At 42.4% G+C, this 15,633-nt stretch overlaps 1 protein-coding gene across 2 annotated transcripts in view; it reads left to right on the top strand.

Annotated features, from left to right (window-relative positions):
• ZC3HAV1 (zinc finger CCCH-type containing, antiviral 1) overlaps nucleotides 1–15,633 on the top strand; it is a 64,745-nt gene that overhangs the window by 42,199 nt on the left and 6,913 nt on the right. For both annotated transcript variants that reach the window (XM_054495227.2, XM_054495228.2), the window contains exons 8-12: nucleotides 1,396–1,516; nucleotides 5,257–5,359; nucleotides 10,776–10,866; nucleotides 11,976–12,106; nucleotides 12,489–12,619. In XM_054495227.2, coding sequence (XP_054351202.1) covers nucleotides 1,396–1,516; nucleotides 5,257–5,359; nucleotides 10,776–10,866; nucleotides 11,976–12,106; nucleotides 12,489–12,619 — 577 coding nt within the window. The remainder of the gene's footprint in view (nucleotides 1–1,395; nucleotides 1,517–5,256; nucleotides 5,360–10,775; nucleotides 10,867–11,975; nucleotides 12,107–12,488; nucleotides 12,620–15,633) is intronic.

The following is a 15,633-nucleotide window of genomic DNA, read 5'->3' as shown; positions in this document are numbered from 1 at the left end:
AGACCCAGCTCAGGCCTTTCTCTGTCCAGGATGTTTTCCTTGGACATGTACATTCTGTTGCCCTCCGCTTACAAACAGCAGGCATTTCCATTAGGGAAGAGGAAGGGGCGTGGGTCCAGCTGAAAGCCTGGAATGTCTGGAATGTCATTAACAAAAGGAACTGTGAGCCCCTCCCCACTATGGCTGCTTGGAAAAATTTGCTGTCATTAACTCCTTTGTTCTAGATCACAGGAAACAAGTGTCTCCTCACCATTAAATACTGGGAACCCCTGCTGCTAGGGGCGTACTTCTAGTGTGCCCTGATCACCCACCCCGGCCACGGAATGAAGAATGAGGGCGGTGGATCGGTAGCCTAGCCTGCCCCTTGCTAAAATCAACTCATTTCCCTTTTACCTACACATTCTGTTTGCATGCTTTCTATATGCTTTGAGACTAGAGATTATAGCTTTACATTTGGGGGGTATGCCTCATCCCTTCTTTTCTTTTCTTTCTTTTTTTGACAAAGTCTCGCTCTGTCGCTAGGCTCTGCAGTGGCATGATCTTGGCTCACTGCAACCTCCGCCTCCCGAGTTTAAGCGATTCTCCTGTCTCAGCCTCCCGAGTAGCTGGGACTACAGGCACATGCCACCACGTCTCCAGCTAATTTTTGAATTTTTAGTAGAGACGGGGTTTCACCATGTTGGCCAGGATGGTCTCGATCTCTTGACCTCGTGATCCACCCGCCTCAGCCTCCCAAAGTGCTAGGATTACAGGCGTGAGCCACTGCACCCGGCCACCTCATCCCTTTCATTATAGCTCCAGTTAGTGGCAAATCCAAGTGCATTTTCAGTTAGTTGGCTAGCAGGAGGCTCAGCCAATTTTGTTTACTTACTCTGGTTCAGGGCAGAGGAGAGGGTTAGGTTATTTATATTTGAATACTGCAACTACTGGAGTTTGGACAAGGAGCAGATGGTCTTTCTTTACTTCCCTTCACGACTACTGTAAACTGTGCGTGGCTAGAATAGCCCATGATGTTCTATTTCATGTAAGAGTCAGTGTCAGATTCTGTTAGATGACAGATGCCGGCACGGCATCCGAAAAGAGGGGATGCAAGTTGCTGTGTACATTTGGCTCGTATTTTATGGAAGGCTGTAAAAGAGTATTGCAAACAGCTACATTTCTCAGGCCTCCCCCAAGTGTGTAGTGAGTTTCTGCAGGATAGACTTCTCTCTCTTAGGTACCATGATGGAGAAGACCACAGAAGTCTGTGACATAGTCCTGAGCTGGAAGCTCTTACAATCTGGTTCGGGAAGCAAAATGTACTGTTCACATCCCATTGCTAAAATGAAATCATATAACAGTAGAGATTTCCTAAAAGCCTACCCTGACTTTACCTTTTATTTTTTTTCCAATTAGAAAGACAAACAGAAAAGTTCAAACATCGACTCTTCATACCTGGAGTCTCTCTATCAATCCTGTCGGAGGGGAGTTGTGCCATTTCAGGCGGGCTCACGGAACTATGAGCTGAGTTTCCAAGGTGAGTTTCTGTGTTTGGCAGTGTTGTGTGTCATTGAAATCCGCCTGCAGTGTACACGTGGGAGTGGGAGCAGAGTGGGTATGCATTGCTATGGCCAGGGTCAAGGTCAAGATTTAGCAAGTCGGTGGAGTGCAAGCTAGTGGCCATCAGAAGACCTGTGTTCTAGAGCTCTGGCTCTGATGAACACTTGCTCTGCCACCCTAGGAGGGGCATCTGGCCTATGTAGGCCCACTTCTCTCAACTGCAAAATCAGGGGCTCAAACTAAGTAGTCTTGGGGGTACTTCCAGCTCTGTCATGCTGTTTCTGATTCTGGGTGGGCAGCTGCCTAGGCAGAGGCAATATTTCAGGTGCTGGTGACTACAGTAGAGGCCTTCGGCTTTTGGGCACCTTCAGAGTTTTAGAAACTTGCTGTTTCTTTTAGGGTTTATCATCTAGGTCAGTGGTTCCATCATCACATTGATTAAAGTACTTTGCCTTCCACCATGTTTATTGGAGCTACTATAGAAAGGTCTTCTGGTGAGCTGCCGCCAATCTACCTGCTGTGTTTAGTTAGATATCAGGGCAGGAACTGCCCTCCTTCTGAAGGTACCATCCCATTGGGCACCCCCTGCACATGATCAAGTACTTGCCCTTTTGGGACTTGCAGGTGCTTTGGAAGAGGTAAAGGAGACTTTCTTAGGTCCCTGAATTTGCAGATGGTAACTGCAGTTGGATCCTGTACCACTTAGTGGGCATTAGATGACGTAGCTTTTACAAGGACCATTATACCAAGTATTTGGAAAAACAATCTGGCAGTACATGTCAAGTAACATTACAATTTGCTAATATGTTTGTCTTTTCATTCCCTCAGGAACCTTTCTTAGGAAATAATTCACTAGAAGAAGGGGGGAAAAAGCTATAGGCATAAAGTAAGGTGCTTGTTAAGCAGCATGGTGTGACCGAAGAATACTAGACCAAAACCAGTACCTATAGTACTAAAAGTAGGACCAGTCTGTACCAGTACAGTGGTGACTAAATAAATTAGGGTATTAAATTTCAATGGTGCATTTGACACTCGTTAAAAATTTTGATTATGAAAACTAGATAGGAAGAGCAAAATCTGGTGTTGTTAAATGAAAAAGGCAGAACACTTTTTTTTTTTTTTTTGAGACAGGGTCCCACTCCATCACTCAGGCTAGAGTGCGGTGACGCCATCACGGCTCACTGCAGCCTCAACCTCCCCGGCTCAAGCGATCCTGTCACCTCAGCCTCCCAACTAACTGGGAGTATAGGTTCATGCCACCATGCCCAGCTAATTTTTAAATTTTTTTGTATAGATGGGGGTCTCACTTTGTTGCCCAGGCTTATCTTAAACTCCTGAGCTCAAGCAATCCTCCCACCTCAATCTCCCCAAATGCTGGGATTACAGGCATGAGCCACAGTGCTCAGCCAGAACCCCAAATTTATGTTTCTGAAATTTTCTATTTATATTTAAAATAGGAAAGTTAAAAAAAACACAAAAATCAATGTGCATGATAAATGCAGCAATGCATGCATGTGGGCTAAGACTGGAAGATAATAATGAAAAATTAAAATCTCTTCGATTGGGTGGTAGAATTAAAAATGACTTACATTAAAAAAATTCTTAGTTGATATTGTATTGTTTTTATGGTTTAAAAGGGTGGTGGAGAGATGAGAGCCAATAGACTTTGTTCCTGAATCTAGAGCAATTTGTCCAGCTACTTCTGTTTGTTTGGTTCATAGAAACCAGTTCAGAGTAGTTTATAGTGTTCCTAGTGTTCCAGATGGCTTTTTCTTTTCTTTTTCTTTCCTTTTTTTTTTTTTTTTTTTTTTTTTTGAGACAGAGTCTCGCTTTGTCACCAGGCTGGAGTGCAAAGGCGCAATCTCGGCTCACTGCAACCTCTGCCTCCCAGGTTCAAGCGATTCTCTTGCCTCAGCCTCCCAAGTAGCTGGGACTACAGGTGTGTGCCACCAAGCCTGGTTAATTTTTTGTATTTTTAGTAGAGATGGGGTTTCACTGTGTTAGCCAGGATGGTCTCGAACTCCTGACCTCGTGATCCACCTGCCTCAGCCTCCCAAAGTGCTGGGATTACAGGCGTGAGCCACTGCGCCCGGCCGCCTTTTTCTATTTCTTAACTAGACTGCAAGTGTATTCTGTCATGCATTAAGCTAGTATCTGAGTGCCAGCTGTGTACTGGCTCCTGCTGTGGGTGCTGGGATACAGTGGTGAAGTTGCTCTTCGAGCCTATATTCAAAAGGGTGGTGAGAGACAACGGTCAAGTGAACAAGTCAGGCCATTTCAGAAAGTGGTAACAGTTACTGAGAAAATGAAACAGTGGAGAAAATGAAACAGTGCAAGGAAGCAGCCAGAGGATGGAGGAGTCAGTGGGACAGCACTTACTTTTATAGAGCAGCCTCTGCCTGCGGGAAGGAGGGCGCTCCAGGAGGAGGAAGAACTAAGGCTAAGGCTGGAAGGTACAGACCAGCTTGAAGTTTCATAGAACAGGTAGATGGTCTGTAAGAGATGAGAGCAGAGATAGAAACTTGGATATTTTATTAGACGGAGGCCCTGGGAAGATTTTGAGCAGTGTTGTGGCATGATCCGATTTGCTTTTTTGTGTGTGTGTGTGTGTGTGTGTGTGTGTGTGGTTTATGTTTGTTTCATATTTTAAGAGTGCAGTTGGATGAGTATTGACAAATGCATGTAACCACCACCCTAAGCAGGATATAGAACTTTTCCATCAATCCCAAAAGTTTCCTTATGTCTCTTTGCAGTCAGTTTCCCCAGCAACACCACATACACCTCACTTTATCCCCATCACAGGCTATTGCTGATTTGCTTTCTGTCCCTGTTTTACCTGTTCTAGAACTTGATATTAATAAACGCTTGCAGTAGGCACGTTGCACGTGGCTGACTTCTTTCACTCTGAATAATGTTTTTTAGACTCATCTGCGTTGTTGCATGTATAGTAGTTATTCCTCTTTTATTACTGAGGAATAAGTAATAAGTTATTGTAAGGCTATTCCATAGTTTATTCGTTTACCAGCTGATAGACATTTAGGTTATTTCTCCTTTTTGGTTATCATAATAACGCTGCTGTGAGCATTCATATGCACATCTTTGTGTGGATACAGATTTTCATTTCTCTTGGGTAAATACCCAGAAATGGGATTGCTAAATCATATAGGAGTGCATATTTAACTGTATAAGAAACCACCAAACTGTTTTCCAACGTGGTGGTTTCATTTTACACTCTCACTAGCAATGTATTATGACTTACTTTTTGAAGGGATCACTCTGGTTGCAGTTTGGACTGAGGTTTACGGCATGAATTGAAAATGATATTTCACACTTGATGTAGAAAAGAACCCTTCAAGACAGCTACCAGATTCCAACCTGTAATCACTGATGTCTGGTGCAGGGAAGCTTGCAAGGATGGTGTCTTGTTATTTGGCTGCCCCAACTCTTCTCTTTTACCATCCAACTTGGATTTAAAGATTAGATTAATTCCTGAATATTCATTCACTCCTTTGCTTTGAGCCTTCTACTAATGGCAGTGAAGGATACAAGTCTTTTACTGTGAGCAATTCTCATCCCAAAGGATTTTCTCTATTCGTATACATACAGGTCAGTCTTGAATATTTGCTGTGGAAATAGCCTCTGCAAAATAACAAGAAGTCATTTTCTAGGACTGATCTTGATTCTCACTGCTTTTATTTTATTTTTTTCTGTCCAAAGGGATGATTCAGACAAACATAGTTTCCAAAACTCAAAAGGATGTCATCAGAAGACCAACATTTGTGCCTCAGTGGTATGTGCAGCAGATGAAGAGAGGGCCAGAGTAAGTGTTCTGAAGCAGCTGTTTGCTGACAGATGCTTGAGATGTTCATGCCCTGGGCTCATCAAGTCACTCGTGAATCTGGAGCCTGTTTTCCTGAAAAGTTCCTGCTTGTATTACTCTGCAGTTTCCATTTGCATTATCGATGAGTAAGATGCTTGTTAAGCAGCGTGGTGTGACTGAAAGGATACTAGATCGGAAAATGAATTTTCTTTCTGAAAGGGAAGTCTGAGCAAGTCTTCTAAATACTCTGGGCTTTAGCTTCTCCAGCTGTGAAGAGCTGGATTGATGCAGTACGCCTAAGGAATAATCACATATACTGGGTTTTTGTTTTGCTGTGGATTTTTTTTTTTTTTTTTTTTTAGAAATGGGGTCTCACTTTGTTGCCCAGGCTGATCTCAAACTCCTGAGCTCAAGCGATCCTCCTACCTCAGTCTTCCAAAGTGCTGGGATTACAGGCATGAGCCACCGTGCCTGGCTTTGCTGTGGATTCTTTTGGGTGTCTTTTGTTTTCCTACACGATTTATAGAGGATGAGGGGCGGAGAAAGAGATAGAAAAAAGGGATGAGCTAGCTGTTAGAGCAAGGGCTTCGGTGAGAGATACTATTGATTGAAGGGATTTTAAAGGAAATGTTGCTGTGGGGGATTCATTGTAACTCTCCTTGTGAACTGCTCAGTAAACTCTACATTGTTCATGAACATTTTTGGAGTTGGATTTTTTTTTCTGGGTGATGTGTGATTACATAAAACAGGCTTCAAGAGAAGTATAAAATCAAGGTGTTCTAACTAGGTTCTTTTGGTTGTAAGAATTCAAGCTATTTGATGAAAAAGGAAAGTTACTAAAAAGATAAATAACTATGAGGTCATATGGAAAACAACTCGCAAGAATCTAAGAATGGAAACTGAGCTATATCAGGGCCTCAGGAAGGGGAGTTGCTTCCAATTCTGCTTTAGAACTGGAGCAGCCTAGAGTCAAAGATTCTTTCTGGGGACCAGGTTAACAGCCTGGATGCTGGATCTAGCTCACCTAGGTTCAAATTCCACCTTGCCACCCATTAGCTGTGTGGATTTGGACAAATGAATCACTCTGTATATCCTCATCTGTAAAATGGGCTTAATAATAATACCTTCCTCACTGTTGCTTGGGTAACACATTCCAAACACTCATCAGGTGTTCAGAAAATGTTAACTGCTCTGGTTATTATTATTTTTATTCCCCTGCTATTAATAGACTTAGTAACTGTATATATAATTAAGTTGACTTAATTCTAATTCATAATTCCAACCTGCATATCTCTTCAGCCTTATCTTCTGCCACTAACTGCCTAATTTTCTCTGAATTTCTCAAGTTGATTTCCCAAGAATTAGAATCTGATTGGTGTAGCTATCTAAAGTCCGTTTCAGTAATTGCCTTTTTTTTTTTTTTTTTTTGACAGAGTCTTATTCTGTCGCCCAGGTTGGAGTGTAGTGGCACAATTTCGGCTCACTGCAACCTCTGCCTCCCTGGTTGAAGTGATCATCCTGCCTCAGCCTCCTGAGTAGCTGGGACTACAGGTGCATGGCACTATGCCCAGCTAATTTTTGTATTTTTAATAGAGACGGGGTTTCACCATGAGGGCCAGGCTGGTCTCGAACTCTTGACCTCAGGCGATCCACCTGCCTCAGCCTCCCAAAGTGCTGGGATGACAGGCGTGAGCCACTGCACTTGGCCCCTTCCTGTAGTTTAAATATGCAAATCAATAAAGTAAAAAGAATATTTCAGGGTTTAGGGAAGAGAGGAGTAAAGCTCATGCCCTCACGGGAGCTTACATTCTGGTGGATGAGGCAATAACCATTTCAGTTCCTGACAAATGTTAGGTGGGGGAAAAAAAGGCAGAGTAGGAGGATGGGGAGGGGCTGTTCACATTCAGCCAATGAATGAGATCATCAGAGCTGCTTTCCATTCGTTACAATCGTTCTGGCAGGACGTCTTCACAAAAGTGTGTTAGAACTGTCATTACTTAAAGCAACAAAACTGCATTTTTTTTTAAAGTTTCGGTAATTTTGATTTTTTAACAATTCAGATACTCCCAATTAGTCTCAACTAGTGAGACCATGCTTTATGGCCCTTCCAGACAGCAGGAACTGTGGAAAGTATAGTAAACCTTGACGCCAAGCTGGATGGTTCTTTCTGTGCACATGTATTTCTAGGGGAAAAAATTGCTTTATGGCATTTCCAGATAGCTCCTGTAGTCAGCCATCGTCAATCTCAAGAACTTCCATATGTCAGAGTTGCTTCATGCTTTTCCATTTGCTCTTCCCCATCTCCAGGAATACTCCTTCCCGTCATTCACATGAATATAGCTCCCCTCATGATTTAGCTGGAATGCCACTTTCCCATACTATAACATTCCTTGTGATTCTCCTTCAGTTCTCCTGTGCCCTCCAGGGACACTTGAGATTCCCTTACAGTACTTTTCCACTTCTACCTTGTAATACAGTTACTCATGTAAATGTCTCTAGCACAACCTTCCCTCCTCCTCCCTTCCCCCTCCCTCCCCACCAACCTCAATTATCAGCTCCTCAGAGCTCTTGAAATATTTTGGTGGTTTTTTTTTTGGTGGGGTGTTTGAGGGGTTAGGTTGCTGGGGTGCAGTGGCACAATCACAGCTCACTGCAGCCTCAACCTCTCGGACTCAGGTGATCCTCCCACTGCAGTCACCCAAGTAACTAGGACTATGGGTGCACACCACTACACCTGGCTAATTGTTGTATTTTTAAATAGAGACACGGTTTCTCCAGGTTGCCCAGGCTGTCTTGGAATATTTTGTATAATGCATGGCACATAGTGATAATAAATAGCCACATGAATAAAAATAAATAAATTAGAAAAACATGTTAGTGGGGGAGGGTGGGGGGTGGGTCATGCAGAGAACCAAATTTAATCCTGCTCTCACTAGCCCAGGGAGACACACTTACTGTAGGATAGAATAAGGGCTGGGGTACTACCCTGAACTACAGTGGGACATAGAAGTGAACTATAGCACACGTCACTGTTCATGGGCATCTTACAATATATTCATTCAATCTGTCCCACATTATACAAATCCAGAATGGAAACCTGACCTTAAAATAGAGATAAACTGGGGCCAATCTTTCTCATTCTAATGAGTCATCTTCTTCTTTAAAGAGTTTTTTCCTTCAAGCATTTGTTTTTTAAAATGTAATTGTTTTGATCATGGAAAATTTCAAACATAAAGTACAAAGAATTGATAATAAACCCCTGAGTACCTAACATCCAACTTAAACACTGTCAATATTTACTATCTTTGTAACATATTTGTCGTAGTCGTAACAATATTGTTACTACCATCACCTCTAAACTTTTTTTTTCTTTGAGAAAGAGTCTCACTCTGCAGCAGGTTAGAGTGCAGTGGTGCAATCATGGCTCACTGCAGCCTCAAACACCTGGATTCATGTGATCCTCCTGCCTTAGCCTCCTGAGTAGCTGGGACTACAGCCATGCACCACCACACCTGGATAATTTAAAAAAAAATGTTTCTAGAGATGGGGAAGGGGATCCCACTGTGTTGCTCAGGCTGGTCTTAAATTGCAGAGCTCAAGCAATCCTCCTGCTTCGGCCTCCCAAAGTGCTGGAATTATAGGCATGAGCCACCACGCCTGGCCTAACTTTTTTTCTTTTGCTGGAATATTTTAATGTAAATCCAATACATGTTATCATTTCCCTGTATATATATTAGGTGTGTTCCTAACAGGTAAGAGGTTTTAAAAAACATTATACAATATCATTAACCTATGTAACAAAGTTAATGATAATTCCTTAATATCATCTGATACCCAGTTCATGTTTTATGTTTTCCCATTGTCTTAAACAATGACTATTTAGAGTTGATGTATTGCAAATCAGTATCTAAGCAGGGTCTGTACATTGTGTTTGGTTGATTTGTGTCATAAATATCTTTTAGTCTACTACAGTTTCCCCTCCTCTACTTTTTTCATGCAATTTCATTTTTTAAGAAACTAGATAGGCCAGGTGTGGTGGTTCATGCCTGTAATCCTAGCACTTTGGGAGGCCGAGGCAGAAGGATTGCTTGAGCCCAGGAGTTCAAGACCAGCCTGGGCCACATGGTGAGTTGAGACCCCATATCTACAAAAACTTTTTAAAAAGTTAGACAGGTGTGGTGGTACACACTTGTGGTCCCAGCTACTCAAGAGGTTGAGGTGGGAGGATCACTTGAGCCCAGGAGGTTGAGCTGTGTTTGCACCATTGTACTCCAGCCTGGGCAACAGAGTGAGACTCTGTCTCAAAAAAAAAAAAAAAAAAGAAAAGAAAAACAATAAAAACAACGACTAGGTGATTTGACCTATAGAATTTTCCAAATTCAAAATGTAGAAAATTAACCTGGCATGCTGGCTCACACTTATAATCCTAGCACTTTGGGAGGATGAGGTGGGAGGATCACTTGGGCCCAGGAGGTTGAGGATATAGTGAGCCATGGTCACACCACTGTACTTCAGCCTGGGTGACAGAGTGAAACTCTGTCTCAAAACACATTAGCAAATTGTATCCTCATGGGGTCATCTGATGTGTAATTTCTATAAATTGATCATTAGATTTAGGGAACTGACTAGATTTAGGTTCAGTTTTGAGTCAAGTATGCTATACAATTGATGGCTTCGTACCAGTGATTCTGTCCCAACTTATGAAGAGATATACAGTGTCTGGTTGTCCTACTTTTAGTGACGGAGATCACAGAGTAGGTTCAGGTCATTCCAGTCTGATCATTCCACTATACTATTCATCTGATCTTTCACTTAATGGTTTTAGTAGCTAATGATAATGATTGTTTAGAACCATGATGTCATTAAGTATTGCCAAATGGTGGTTTTCTAATTCTATCAACTCTTTTGCAACTATTAGTGTGATTCATCTATAAAGAAGAATTTTTCTGGTAGCTTTAGGTTCTATGGAATAGAAAAAAAAATTACTTCTCAGGTATGGTTACCCTGAAATACAGTTCATACTGGAAAGGCAGAATTCTTTCCTCTAAATTCCTAATATATTTAATTGTTTATCCTTTGACCAAGAAGCTGTAAGACACATTTGCTTAATGCTAACACATTAGGACCTTTGAAAGCTGAGCAGAAATATAAAAAAGAGTCAATACTTTTACATTTTAAGTCAATAGGAAAATGGCATTTAATTGACCGATTATGAATAATTGCAGCATTTTTAAAAGACATGATTACTGGTACATCTATACCAGGTATATGCGAGGATGTAGTCCAGAGAAAAATACAGAAATAAATATTGTGTATTTCTCTAGGCATCCTTGGCATAGTGGCTGGAAGTTAAGAGAAAACGTCACTTGGGCCTGTGGAGCAGAGAGTTAAGTGAATTCTTTCTCTTTATTTGTAGCCATCAGCCAGCAAAGACCTCATCAGTGTCTTTAACTGCGACCTTTCGTCCTCAGGAGGACCTTTGCTTGCTATCCTCAAAGAAATATAAGGTACTTGGTTTTACATGTTTGGTGGATGAGTCTGTTAAAAGTTAGAAAAAGTACTTTGCTACAAGTGTATGTGTTTGTCTGGATGAATGAATTACTCCCGCAAAACTCTTAGATCGGCTGGGTGCAGTGGCTCACCCCTGTAATCCTAGCATTTTGGGAGGCCGAGGCGGGCGGATTGCCTGAGCTCAGGAGTTCAAAACCAGCCTGGAAAACACGGTGAAACCCCCTCTCTACTGAAAATACAAAAAAATTAGCCAGGTGTGGCGGCATGAGCCTGTAGTCCCAGCTACTTGGGATGCTGAGACAGGAGAATCGCCTGTACCTGGGAGGTAGAGGTTGCAGTGAGCCGAGATCGCACCACTGCACTCCTGCCCACTGCACTCCAGCCTGGGCGACAGAGCGAGACTCCGTCTCCAAAAAACAAACAACAACAACAAACACTCTTAGATCAAGGTTGAAAGGCAGTCATCTAATGGTTCTCTTTCCCAGAGATCACCTAACTGCTATAGGGCACCTCATTGTTTCCAGAGTTCAGCCACACACAGTCTCATTTGGGCAGATCCTCACAACAGCCATGTGAAATGGATATTAACATCTCTATTTTATGGACAAGAAAACTAGAACTCACAGAGTAAAAATGACTTGTCCGTTAGTTACGATTAACAAGTTTCTATGGGAGTCAAACAAACTGTGCCTCACTGTGTCATTTAACCTAGTTGGAACACAGCTATTCCTAGATGGCTTAGCTTCCCCATGCTGGCTTCAGCTTTTGTGCAGGCTGGTCTGCTTGGACTGCATGGCACCTCAATTCCTCTTCCCTTGCATTGGGAAGAGGTTACTGGACTAACTCAGACTGCAGGGGACTTCCCTTTTCCCTTAGGCATAGTGCTTTGCTAGCTTTAAGTTGGCCTGGACAGACAGGCCTGCTGCCTCTCTGGTTAATTACGGGAATGAGCTGGCAGATGTGGGAACCCTAAGCCAGCTCATCCTATCTGCTGTTAGAAAGAACCCTGGTAACAATACTTCATGGCATAAGGGGGCACATATGTGGATGTATCATGCTTTAAATGTTTCCTATTTCACGTTTATATATTTTTAAACTTTATTAGTTGTCAGAGATCCATCACCTACATCCAGAATATGTCAGAGTAAGTGAGCATTTTAAAGCTTCCATGAAAAATTTCAAGATTGAAAAGATAAAGAGGATCGAGAACTCAGAGCTCCTGGATAAATTTACACGGTTGGTGGCCATGTTATCATGTTTCTTTACATAAAACTGGAAAGGATTAGTTAATATCCGTCCTTTGAGATTTATATTCACTGATTTATTTTAGTAGTTAACAGCTCCTTTAGGCTCTAGTCTTTTTTTTTTTTTTCGTGCTATCAACTCCGGCTTCTCTCTCTCAGCCTTACTGTTTTACAATTCAATGATTTCATGTGTCTATCTTTTAAAAGTTTTCATAAATTTATCATTGTACAGCTGCTGCCTTAAAGTTAGTAGCTCCGCTGTGAAAGCTGATGGAATGAAATTTTTAGATGATTAGACTTTAGCTGGGATTAATGTTATCAACTGGAGTGGGAAGGGGATGTCTCGGTGTTAAGTCTCACATTTCTTATATTAGGAAGAAATCGCAGATGAAGGAAGAAGGAAAACTCCTATTTTATGCGACAAGCCGTGCCTGGGTGGAATCTATCTGTGTGAATAATTTTGACAGTTTCCTACATGAAACTCATGAAAACAAATATGGAAAAGGTTAGTGCCGGGATAGAGAAGCGTAACTAGTAGAGTCATAACTCGGGCTTTATACGTGCTTCTATTAGGAGGTATATGTAATTATTTTGTATTAACCAGAGTGTCCAGGCTCTAGTGGTCCCGGAGAGATAATAAGCTCATGGTAATATCAAATGCCCAAATGAGAGTGAATCAGTTGACTTGGAGCTTGAGTGCTGGACCTTAGTCCCTGTCTTCTGTTTTCTTTCTGGGAGTGACAAAAGTCTTCATACGTGCTTGTAAACTACTCCATCTGTTGGTCTTGTTGTCTACTCACTTCTGGCTTGGCTCTTCCTGAGCCCATGTCCATGCCTGCGAAGCTATTTGAAGCTTCAGTTGTCACAGATTGGTTTTAATTAAAGAGGGGGAGAAGAGGCCTCTCCCCATCTCAGGCCACACTGGGTCACCTCGGTCTGACGTGTCACAGGTCTGCCCACACACAAAATCTTTATAGCTCTTTCTTTTTGCTCCTAAACTCTTGCATGCAATTTTTTCTTTTTTGTGAGACAGGGTCTCACTTTGTCACCCAGTCTGGGTGACAATCTCGGCTCACTGCAGCCTCAACCTCCTGGGCTCAAGTGGTCCTACCACCTCAGCCCCTCGAGTAACTGGGACAACAGGTGTGTTCTACCACATTCAGCTAATTTTTTGTTGTTGTATTTTTTGTAGAGACAGGGTTTCGCCATGTTGCCAAGGCTGGTCTCAACTCCTGAGCTCAAATAATCGCCTACCTCAGCCTGCCAAAGTGCTGGAATTTTAGGCGTGAGCCACCGCTCCTGGATGCATGCAACTCTTTTTTTTTTTTTTTTTTTTTTGTGACAGTTTCTCTCTTGGTGCCCAGGCTGGAGTGCAATGGCTCGATCTCGGCTGACTGCAACCTTCACCTCCTTGGTTCGAGCGATTCTTCTGCCTCAGCCTCCTAAGTAGCTGGGATTATAGGCATGTGCCACCACGCCCGGCTAATTTTGTATTTTCAGTAGAGACGGGGTTTCTCCGTGTTGGTCAGGCTGGTCTAGAACTCCTGACCTCAGGGGATCTGCCTGCCTCGGCCTCCCAAAGTGCTGGGATTACAGGTGTGAGCCACCGCACCTGGCCTGCATGCAACTCTTAAAAACAAACAAACCGGGGGGAGGGGGGAGGGATAGCATTAGGAGATATACCTAATGCTAAATGATGAGTTAATGGGTGCAGCACACCAACATGGTGCAGGTATACATGTGTAACAAACCTGCATGTTGTGCACATGTACCCTAAAACTTAAAGTAAAATAACAATAAAATGAAAAAAAAAAGAAGAAAAAAAAAGAAATCTTTATGAATGTAAATGTTTATTGTCCATTTTTAACTAATAAGCAAGCTTACCAAAAACTGCACTTCACACTTAGCTTAATGTTTGAGGGAATTAACTTCATAAATAAATAAAAACTAGAAAATTAAAAAAAAAACCAAACTAAGAATCACTCATCTTTAGGAAATAAGTAATAGTTTATCACAGATTCAAAGTGAGTTCAACTCATACAACTAGGATTAAATCAATTCTTGCCCCAAAAGGCAAGAAGTCAATCAGCCAGTCAGCAAATATTTTTGAGTGTCTTCTGTACACTAGATGGTGGGTACACAGTGGTGAACAAGTTAGACATGGCCCCAAACAAATTTTGCATAATTATCTTACATAATTAATTAAATGACTGTGGCCAGGCATGGTAGCTTAGACCTGTAATTCCTGTACTTTGGGAGGCTGAGGTGGGAGGATCACTTGAGCCCAGGAGTTGGAGACCAACTTGGGCAACATGGCGAGACCCTGTCTAATTTTTTGTTTTAATTACAAACAAATTTTTTTAATTACCTGGGCATGGTGGCACATGCCTCTAGTCCCATCTACTAAGGAGGCTGAGGTGGGAGGATTGCTTGAGCCCGGAAGTTTGAGGCTGCAGTGAGCTGTGATTGTGCCACTGTACTCTAGCCTGGGCGACAGAGCAACACTTTGTCTCAAAAAAAAAAAAAAAAAAAAAAAAAAAAAATTAAATGATTGCAAATGTTGGGCTGCTATAGAGAAAAATAACAGGTCCAGGCCAGGCGCGGTAGCTCACGCCTGTAATCCCAGCACTTTGGGAGACTGAGGCAGGCAGATCACTTGAGGTCAGGAGTTCAAGACCAGCCTGGTCAACATGGTGAAACCCCGTCTCTACTAAAAATATAAAAATTAGCTGGGTGCAGTGGCACGTGCCTGTAATCCCAGCTACTTGGGAGGCTGAGGCAGGATAATCGCTTGAACCCGGGAGACAGAGGTTGCGGTGAGCTGAGATCATGCCATTGCACACCAGCCGAGACTCCATCTCAAAAAAAAAAAAAAAGAAAAAAGAAAAAAAGGAACGGGTCCTGTGTACAACTAACCCAGCTAGAGAGGTGTTCCCAAGGATAGAGATAGGGTAGGATTCCCCTGCCTTGTAGAGTCACCACATAGTGGAGAAGGGAGAAATGGAACAAGATATGACCATAAAGAGCTAAACTTGACTGTAAGGGCATGGGAAACTAATGAAAGGTTTTAAGCTGGGGAATGAATTTATTGATGAGATTTCATAAGTTTATTAAGTTTAAATGTATCAGTGAAACTTACCTAGAAGTGTTTGGAGGAAATGGGAAATGTAGTGACCATCTTAAGTGACATATGATAGGTGAAATTAAAACTCATCAGTTTCTTACAGGTCTATCCTATGTTAGAATTCAAACAAATATTTATCCTAAAAAATGAAATGTTAGGCTAGGCACTGTGGCTCATTCCTGTAATCCTAGCACTTTGGGAGGCCGAGGTGCGTGAATCACCTGAGGTCAGGAGTTCGAGACCAGCCTGACCAACATGGTGAAACCCCCATCTCTAATGAAAATACACAGTTAGCTGGGCGTGGTGGCGCATGCCTGTCGTCCTAGCTACTCGGGAGGCTGAGGCAGGAGAGTTGATTGATCACAAGAAGGGGAGGCTGCAGTGAGCCGAGATCC

Source organism: Pongo pygmaeus, chromosome 6 (assembly GCF_028885625.2).
Source record: "Pongo pygmaeus isolate AG05252 chromosome 6, NHGRI_mPonPyg2-v2.0_pri, whole genome shotgun sequence".
NCBI classification, from domain to species: domain Eukaryota; kingdom Metazoa; phylum Chordata; class Mammalia; order Primates; family Hominidae; genus Pongo; species Pongo pygmaeus.
This window is presented reverse-complemented; position numbering and strand designations above follow the sequence as displayed.